Genomic DNA, 10,076 nt, shown 5'->3' with positions numbered 1-10,076 from the left:
TGGCTAGATGGTCAAGGATTACATCCTGCCCTTTTCATTTTTTATTCATCAGTAACGGGCACAGCCAGTATATATTGCTCTCAAGATCTCACTGCAGGTCTGTGACATACACAATTCCTCCAAAACAAATGAAAGTTGTGTTAAATTTTGCATTGTATTCATTAAAATCTAGACCACTGTTGCAATGCAGCTTACCAAGAAATTACTAAGGAAATAAAAACAGAACACTGTTCAAATTACTTATTAATTTGTATATTTTCTATTTAAATTTGTAAGGCATATGAAAAGAGTATACAGATTTCATTTTTTATATATTTTATATATATGTATTTGAAAACATAGAGTAACAGTTAGTAATATGTGATGAGTGACTGCTCCGCTATCACCCCAGAATGAGTCCACAGTCAAGGGTGGGAGGGGAAAGGTATTGGGTCTGTTTTCTCTAGAGGCAAACTAAAACTGGACATTTAACACTGCTTACAAGGAATTGTGATGATAGCACATTCGCATCAGAACTGTGTAGCGTGTAAGATGAAGACACTGCAGACACAATGTATCTGACAGACTATTACCCTGAAGTAGTGCTTTGTTAGAAAGCCACCGTATGTTTGACGTGGGCAAGGATGAGTGACTAGTCTGTAAGAGTCTTTTTGTGGATACAGGTGCTGTAAAGGCTATTTTTAGCCATTTTCACATCTATTTTGTACACACAGACGAAATCCATCAGAAGGAAACTTCCAGGTGGCCCTATGACTAAAGCATTGCATCCTCTACTCCTACGGCTTGCTAAGGGCCTGCTCAGCAAAAAGCAGCTGTGGAGATCACTTTTTGTAGTCCATACATCTCTAATAGTGTGCTCCCTGATGCCAGGCTAGAGGGTGTTTCTCACCAGTATTGACTGCCTTGAACACAGACCCATGCAAGGCTAGAGGGGTTCATCTACTCCATACCTTGCCTAGGGCAGGAGGTAGATCTACATTGCTCCTGATAAATACTTGTCTGATCAGCTGTAAAGCTCTCACTCTTGAAGTCCTAACAGCTGCCCTGGGAAAGCCAATATGCTGGAGCTCAACCAGGAAAAGGAAGTATAGGACTGTTTCTTTCTTAGGTCCTCTCCTCCTCTTTGCTTTCCAAAACCAAGTGAGAGTCATGGAAGGATGACCAAGAAATCCTACATCAGTAGCTGGGGACAGATGTTCAACCATTTCTTCTGTCTACAGTGACAACCAAGTTTCTTCCTCCTCTCTTGTCAAATATCTATTATCAGATAGACCCTAGGCCAGTGACAGTCCGTGTTCCTCTCTCTGGGGAAGTTTGGAGGGAAGTTTGATGGGTTATCCAGCACTGAGATAGGAGAAGGCAGGAAATTTTATTTATTTATTTATTTTTAATGCCAAAGAAGACTCACACAATGTGAAAAGAAGTTGTTCTTCGTTGACCTGCCCTGCAGGTCTCTAGCACAGAGGAGAGGGCTTCTGGGATGTCAGGTGTGTTCCCACCTACAGGCTGGCCTCTCTCCTGGGTGAACCAGGGTGCCTGGGCACCAGCTCCTGGCTTGTGGCCCTCCAAGGCTTGCAGAGAAGCAAACAGAAACCCTCCCGTTAACTGTGAAGTTTGGCAACAACTGTGAAACACAGATCAGAGGCAGCAATAATGACAGGTTAAATGTGTTAGAAACACGGCTATTTCTTCTCAAAATTCAGCAATTTAGCATGTCACTAGTCTGCAATATTGCTATAATTGTGTGACCTACACTGTTTCCCTAACTTCAACAAATGCTTTAATATTGACTGATGTCTTTAACTTGGAATGCACAACAGACATTCATGTGTGCAGACATCTGTACAGACACTCAAACATATACATATATAATTTAAGAATGAACATAATGCTATACAATCATTATAAAAGAAGGATTGGCCCAAAGCAGAACTTAAAATTACACTGCAGAATGTATGTTGGCTTTTGTTTTTTCCATCTTGGCTGGTGCCCATCTAAATCTCAGAAGCAATAAAGAATGGAAGCATCTTCTGTTTACTTCATTCTCTTTGCAACATCCAAATACGCATACTCGATTTCTTGATCAGCAGGACAAGTGTTTGTAAATTCATCTCTTGCATATGCATTGTTCAAATATCTTGAAATCCCTGTCATTTCAGGTGGAAAATCAAAATTTCTATATTTTTTTGCAACAACCTTTTATTAAAAGAAAAAAGAAAAATATCATTACACACGTGATCTGAAAAAAAACCACAAATCTACTCTTTATGCACATGTTTAATTTTCAGTGTGTAAGTCTATTGTTATATGCAACATAGGGGGATAAGGAGAAGGGAAGACAAAAAAAAAAGAGAAGACACGGGATGAAGAAAGCTAGCTAACAAGCTAACTTACTTAAAAGGATTTATTTGGTATAAATATTCTGCTAAGGTGATGCAGAGCTATGCGGACCAGTAGACCACACCTGGAAGAGATACAGCTTAAAACAGCAAAGGAGCTAGCTTAAACCAGAATTAACAGAATAATTTTACAGTAACAAACTGGCCCGCACTTGGATACTTTCACTGAAACAGAAATTAAAAACTTGAATTAAAATACTAAATTTCAAATAGCTAGGGAAAACAACTATTGGCTGATAGCTAATCTCTCCCTGTCGGCCAGCAAGGATGGTGTGACGTTCATCCTCCCTCATCCTTCAGATGTTCACCTGACATAAGGTGATCCTACCCGTACTGGCCCTGCTGACCCTTCCTACCTCTGGAGCTCCACTGTGCCTGAGCTTGGTGTAGGCGTGGGAAAGGGCTCATTCCCTTGCTGCTCTCTGGAATAGGTTCAACCAGGACATCTCGGGGGAAAGCTTTCACTTCTGGAGATGTCAGAAAGCAATTCAATCCACTCTTCCTCTGGCAAAATAGTAGTCAAAAAGGAAGCTTGTTTGTTTGAACAACAATGAACTTCCAGTGTGGCCATTTCTCTCCCAGAGCCTGGTTGGCTCCAGAACAGCCCAGGGACAGGCTGTAACAACACCCAGACATCATGGTCACCAGGACTGTTAGGTGTGCATTGATGCTCCACAGCCCTGCAAGAAGAGGCTGGGAGCCTTGACTGGAAGGCAGTGGGTGGTGGCTACCCTGCCAGCATTATTGGTACTAGTGGTGATACTCAGCAAAACAAGAATTTTGGATTAAATGTGGGAGAGAGACAGGTTTGAATTTCAGCTTTTTCTGGCTTCTTGAATTGGCATGGACAAAATAATCTAACCTCACTGGTCCATGGTCATATGCACTCTGCATATGAAATGCAAATGAAAACACTTCTCTACAGCTCTGAATATAGTACTCATTTCATACTTGTGAGAGGCTTGGCAAGTGCAGCCACAGCCCAGATATGAAACCAGATATTCTAGCTCCAGAGTCATCAATTTGAGGATCTGCCTAGCTGTGATGTAATGAAATGGTCTTGTGCATTAGCATTCAGTGTCCCTACAGCTACTGTGTGGCCTCAGAACAGATAAAGGATTCCTCTGCCTTTTAGAAAAGGACTTGAGCTTCTGTGCTGCCCTTCTCTTCAGGAAGCTAAAAAGCAAATACAAACCTTGATTATATGGAGCTTTGGTAGGAGGTTGCAATCCGCTAAAGTGAGCTCATCTCCATCCAGGAATTTCCGGCTGGAAACAGTGATCTCCTCAGTGCTATAAGCATCAATTTCATCAGGCAAGGGGCTATTTAAATAGTTGTCCAGCTTCCTCAGGGCTTTAAGCAAAGATTTTTCCAAATCTAGGTTAAGACAATAAAAAGGTCATTCAAGCCTGTACCAAGGTCTCTCTGACACCAAGCAGAAAGGCAAGTCCTGCATCCTGTCTCCTGGCACCAACCCAGCTCGTAGACACCCAGCCATGCCAACTCCTGCAATTCCTTTATCCTAAGCTTAAAACTTAATGCTGGGATAAGACCTCTAAGTAGCTAAAGGGGGTTCTGAGGAAAACCAGAGTGGGGATGTGTTACCAGAAGTGACTCCTCAAACACCTCTGCGGAGTGTGCTTTTGCAGAGATGCCTGGCAGAGTGGCTCTGCCTTCATGCTGACTCTCACCTTGGGAGCCATGGGGCAAGTGCCTGCCCATAGGCAGGACAGCAAGGCTGGAGTGACAACAGCAAGCCACTGGGATGCCACTTTGGGGTGTACAGGAAACCAGCCCCTGAGTCCTGTGCTTTCGGCTGAGCGCAGAGGAGTGGGGTCGGGGCAGTAGGGGCTGGCAAGGGTTGGCTGGGATTTTCATGGGCTGGTGGTGCCTGTGGGCTGCTGTGGAGAGGGGAGAAGGGAAAAGCAAAGGGAACAAGGCTGAGAGCTGGAGGACAGAGATGAGTTAATGCACGGTGGTAGTGAGTGTTCTGCTCTAGAGAGATGTGCCATGGGGTTAGAGTCCTCATTATTTACAGAAAAGGAGTAGAAAGGTAAGGTCTCAGTTCAAGCAGGCTGTGCTTTTAGCAGAGCTGTGGGGAAGATGCAGTGTTACAGGCTTGAGAGCTGAAGAAACGAGAAGGAGCTGGAGTTGGTGCTCCTATAATGAACATGGTAACTGCATAAACTAACTTTGGGAATCCTCAAATAAGAGAGTGAATAGGCATGGATTTCCCCAGCCTTTATGCTCTGGAAAATGACTGTTTAATCTAAGCTGTAAATGAGATATCTCCAGCGCAGTGTGCTAGAATCATACAGCTCTAATTTCTCACAGTAACTACCAGGGCTGACAAGAGGACTGCAGCACATACTTTCATTAGCATCTTTTCTTGGGTTCTTTATGAACGCAGAGAATTTTGCAAACACATCATTTCCTGCAGAATTAGACTCAGGGTGGTTTGGTGCGAGTTTGGGATACCTGAGGAGATTAAAAAAGCAAAAAGAAGTTAAATGACTAGCCTTTATTTTCATCTCCACTAATTACTTAATATACATTATTTACACTGTAGCATCACAATATACAGCCACACAAGACTCTCAAAGGGAAGCATCCTGAACTAAAAAATCACTTAGCAGGTGCAAATTTAAACGCTAGTTAAACCATGTGGATGACCTCCTTTTCCTGAGGGAGATGGAAAATGACTGTTCGCAGTGCAAATACTGGCCAAACAGCCCGGTGCCTCTCCCAGGCCTCCTCCACTGGAGGGAAGGCTGTGTGGAGCGTGGCTCCTACCGTGAGGAGGAGTGAAGGGAAAATCCCTATTCGTAGTAGCTGCTGTTCCTCCCAGCCTCCTTGCCTGGCCCGCTCCTGCATGAGCAAACTCAGAGCAGCCGGTCCAGCAGCTGTTGTTGCCAGGGGCAGACAGGAAGGGAGAAGTGGAGGGGAGAAGCTGCTTGCCTAGTTAAGTCAGGTTCAGCTGCTTGAGAAGGGAAAGCTGCAGAGGGGGGCTGATGTCCCAGGGGAGGGAACGTGCATGGGTGGGGGACACGATGCTGTTGATGGTGGGACAGTGGGGTTTGGGGCGAGGTGGGAAGAGCTGCTGGGGTGGGGAAGGACAAGTCTGAAACTCAGACCCCAGTGTGTGCCAAGATAGGCCCACCTGGCCACTCAAAATGAGCCCCAGCATGTCTGCCCTTTTCTTCCAACTACCTGTTCCCGGTAAGTGTAATTATTTGTATAGTATGAAGAGAAAAACCTCAAACAAACACAAGTGGAGGAAAAGAGGTCAGGTTTCTGCAGTGGCATGCAGGTCTCTGCACATGCTTGCTGCAGCAGGGTGGCTTTTGTGCCTTGGGAATGACTGACTGTGGTGGCACAGCAGTGAACCCAGGGCAAAGGCGAGGGCAGCGGGAGGAGCACAGCCAGCATCTTGGGGACACCCCCTGCATGGTGCCAGGCTTCAGCACTGTCTCACACCAGTCAAAGTTACCCATCCCTGCAAGCTCCACTGCAGCAGCTGGACCAGCTCCGCCAGGCCTCCCACATGCAATTATAACACGTGCAGCTCATTGAGGGTCTGACCCACCAAAACCGAGGGGGTTTGGTCACTGATCCCTGTCAAGGGACGTGAGGGGCTAAAAGCAAGAGAAGTGGCCAGGAATACAGTACCGGGGCGGCGCTAGCTTTTCTTCCAAGAACTCCTCGATCTTATTGACATCAGTTTTCACTTCACCATCAAATGTCATGAAGGGGGGGTTTGTTCCCGGGGCAAGGTTCTGCAGGTCAGCAGGCTTTCTAAAAGGATGAGAGAGGTGGGATTAATCACAACAGGAACCACATTTGCAATTTCTACACTTAATTGCAAAGAACTGTTTCCCCTTTAGAATAGCAGGCTGCTCTACATCTTTCTTACAAAATAAAACTTAGCCAGCTGACTGGTGGCATGGGAATTTGCTAGCCCGTATCTGAATGTGCTCTGAAATGCTTAAAAAAAACTCCTAAACTTCTGTGTTATGTTACAGAGACATAGTGCAAAACAGATTTAAATCTCAACTGCTTCAAAGGAGTTAGTCCACTTTATACTAATGAACCCTAAAGAGGAATCAGGCATCCAGACTGTTAATGTAATGCCAAGCCACAGTGTGCATTTCAAATCTATCAGAAGAGAATCACCCTTTAAAATCACCATTTTGGAAAAGTTGTTCTGAAAAGAACTCTGGTTACAATCTCACCTTTTCAAATCCACAGTTGTGACATTAAATATGACACCTTTTAGCCACAGAATCATAAAGAGACGCTGAGAGAACGGGCAATTTCCAATACTTTCCCCATCACTGCCAGCCTACAATTAAAAAAAAAAAAAAGGGTATACATACATCTGTGATGACAGCAAATTTTGATAGCAGATGCAGTAGGAAAGCAGAAAACCCAGATCTGCTACAAGTACACATAGCAAGTTACTCATCTCTACTAATACGTATTTTCATGCAGTTTCCTTATATCCTTCTCTAAACACACACATAGATATGATTAAGAATCCTGTCCTCTTGGAGATGCAGTTTTTCATTAAAATGCATAATGAATATTGCCACAAGTTAGAGAACAAAATTGAAATCAGAGCAGTCCATCCAAAGGAAATAGTCTCCACATCATTTGTCTACGTGAACATAAATCTGCCTAAGTCACTGCAAAATTAAAACAAGTTAAATCAGTTTATGATCACAGGAAACAAAGAGAAAGATTTACCAGCATAAACTGAGATGTAATGTCTAAAGCACTTAAGGGAATAAACATTAAAAATCAAATAATTAAGAATTTCAAACTAAACAACTGTGGGGGGCCCCAGAGAAGGCGGGAAATTGGTGGTAGCCTTGCTCCAGATGGACCCACTCATCTTCTGCACTTTGCAGAACTGAGGTCTAATGAAGCACAAGTGCCGCGTCCCCCTGGCTAATCCCTCCTTGTTATAGACCCAAGGCTCCCACTTTTAAGACTGAAGTGTGGCTATACCCACATCATGTAACCTCTCTTTCTGTGTGCCTCTGTAATTATGGTCTTTTCTTTTTGCTAAACAAATCGTCAGGTGTCAGTGTAAAGCATAAGAGGTGCAACTCACTGTACATGTGGTCGCAGAAGTGCTGCTCTCATGTACTTTGTATTGCATTTTGTTAAGGGGCTTTGTTAAAATGAGGTGAAGTCTTGCATAATTGCTATTGGTTAAATTAGGCTTCATGCGACATTGTTGGAAGAGATCAGAGGGCTAATTTTTAACTCCTTCGTATGATTCTCCTAAAGTGCAGCTTTAAAACTTAGATTAAATGTAAGGGCATGGAAGTAAAAAAAACAGGTGCATCATTTATTTGGTTAATAGGTTAATAGGTTAGTTCATTAAGGTTTGCAGACCTTAGAACCAATTAATGAAACCAGTTCTGCTTGCTCTTTCACCTTCCTCAATGCTATCAAATGAATCTCAAATATATCAAGAAGTTCTCCATAAACAAACATTGCTGTTGGATTGCTTTAGAATCCTCACCTTCACAAAGAGCTCTATGTCTGGAAATGAGCACCTGGTCTGGAGCAGACAGGTTTCTGCCATGGAGCTTGAGGGATGCATGAGGAGAGATGCTCCTGCAGCTTGATAAACTGTCTTATTCTCCCTATCAATCTGAAGGATTCTCCTCTGGTAACTCTCTCCTGCTTTCTGCCTCTGGTACTGTGACAACTACTAGCTTTCTTGGTAGTAAAAACTAGAATAGCCTATTGCCTTAAACACTGCCAGAGGATGAAAACTTCCAGAAATGCTAAAACAGCTGGACTGCTGTGTTAGAGAAGTCTTGTTTCGTAGGTGGCAAAAATGAAAGCTGGTCAAAAGCTACTATTGTATTTTTCCTCCTACTCAGAGCACTGCTTTCCAGTGCTGTACAGTTTACAGCAATGAGAAAATAGAAAACTACTTGTATTTCATAAGACTACAAATGCTGCTAGCATGTGCTTAAAATAAAGCCAAATACATGACACCACCATTTTGTCTCATACTGCCTCTTATTTCAAGTTTTACCCACCCTCCAAGGAAAAAGGGGAGTGAAGAGTATTACTGTGACCCCTCGGTGATAGCAATGGACACCCCCACCCTCTGCCAGGCTGCACTGAGGGGTGAAGCAGCAGCCAGGGGACATTGTTTCAGATGTGCCATGTCTGGAGGAGACAGGCAGGTATGTTTGGTGATGAGTCAGCTCCTGCCGGCCCCTTTCCAGCTGCCCCTTGCTCTCTGGCAGTGGAGGTGCTGCTGCAACCACTTCCCACCCAGCTCTCCGCCTGAGATGGGCTCTCAGGGAAACCCCTTGAGCAGGACACTGAGGGGACAGCAGCCCAACCTAGTACCAACCTGTGCTTTGATGTCTTGAACACTTTATTATAAAGGAATTTCAACTATTAAGCCAAGCCAGTGAAGAAATAGTCTTACAGCAACAGATTGCTGTGGTCTGGGGAAAGAAAGAACAAGTGTCCAGAAAAACAGTTCCTACAACTGATTTGATATTTTCATTCAGCCTTCGATAGGAAAAAATAAGTTATCTCAGCAGGGTTCAAGAACCACTTGGAGAACATCCCAGATAGTTCTGTGATCAAGAAGAGCTATGTGATCAAGAGTGACAGCAGACTGAACTTTTCCTGATCAATTACTATTTTCCGCTGGCCATTAAATACTAAAATTTTGGCTCCCTCTAACTTTTACTGCTAGAGCTAAGGAAACAGGCTGTTGCTTTGTTTTGTCACACATCACCTCGGTGACAGTACATTTCAGGGAGCCAGACGCAGCAGCCCCAGCCTGCTCTTCTGGGGAAACATCCATAGGTAGAGTCAGAGATACAGGTCAGGACAGACACATTACCATGACAAACACAGGCACGAAGCAGGCACTGAGCTCCAGTATGTCCTTAACTGGAATGACGTATAGGCAACCAGGATGGTGAGCAACTGGCAGCCCTGGAGATGTTACAGAAGCAACCTCCTGTCTTGTTTCTAAGTGCCAACTTTTTAATGTCCATACCTACTACTATGGCACTACTGTTTTTCTATTTTGCAATGGATAAAGTAGCAAACAGCAAATCTCACAACCTTTTACCTTCATGCCTCTCAGCCTGCTAGCCACCTTTCACAAAAAATAAAAAAGATAATTTGAACACTGAGGAATTGAATAAAACAGGGGATTAAGCATTGCTGATTACAGCAGTGCTCTGCCAACTGTAATGACTGAGATGATTGATTGTTTATGTAGTACTTTTTGACTAGTTCTATGGGTAGTTCTGATGGCGTTGAACACATCAATAAAGTCCAGAAGGTATCTAACCTTCACGTACTGTGCTGTCTCCCCTCCCATGCTGCCTACAAGGGACATTAATAGTGTACTGCTATCTCAGCTGTGTTCTGTGCAATGCAGGTACCATGGTCTCTAGTGAAATGCTGCAGTGTTTGCCCAGCTTTGCTGTCTCCAGTGGTTGTGGTAAGCACTTGGCTTTTGCAGCAGAAAATAAATTCAAAGAGACTAGTATGTTTCCCCAGTTCTGATGTGGCCATGATCCTTCTCACAGGCTAAGGAGGAAATCTGCTGAGCAGTTTCCTTGTGAAATCATTGATGCACTTTATTAATTTAAATCTATTCTAAAAGCCCATGCTATC

General features: G+C 43.8%; 1 protein-coding gene across 3 annotated transcripts in view; it reads right to left on the bottom strand.

Annotated features, from left to right (window-relative positions):
* Positions 1-236: 236 nt before the first annotated feature.
* The window catches only part of CLIC6 (chloride intracellular channel 6), a 34,618-nt gene continuing 24,778 nt past the window's right edge, over positions 237-10,076 (bottom strand). For all 3 annotated transcript variants that reach the window (XM_074814310.1, XM_074814311.1, XM_074814312.1), the window contains 5 exons: positions 6,632-6,741; positions 6,069-6,194; positions 4,771-4,877; positions 3,595-3,776; positions 237-2,196 (listed from right to left, as the gene is read on the bottom strand). In XM_074814310.1, coding sequence (XP_074670411.1) covers positions 2,035-2,196; positions 3,595-3,776; positions 4,771-4,877; positions 6,069-6,194; positions 6,632-6,741 — 687 coding nt within the window. In that variant the 3' untranslated portion in view covers positions 237-2,034. The remainder of the gene's footprint in view (positions 2,197-3,594; positions 3,777-4,770; positions 4,878-6,068; positions 6,195-6,631; positions 6,742-10,076) is intronic.

The sequence above is a fragment of the Strix aluco genome, chromosome 2 (assembly GCF_031877795.1).
Source record: "Strix aluco isolate bStrAlu1 chromosome 2, bStrAlu1.hap1, whole genome shotgun sequence".
In the NCBI taxonomy this organism is placed as follows: Eukaryota; Metazoa; Chordata; class Aves; order Strigiformes; family Strigidae; genus Strix; species Strix aluco.
The sequence above is the reverse complement of the archived record's forward strand: the minus strand, read 5'-3'. Positions and strand labels throughout refer to the sequence as shown.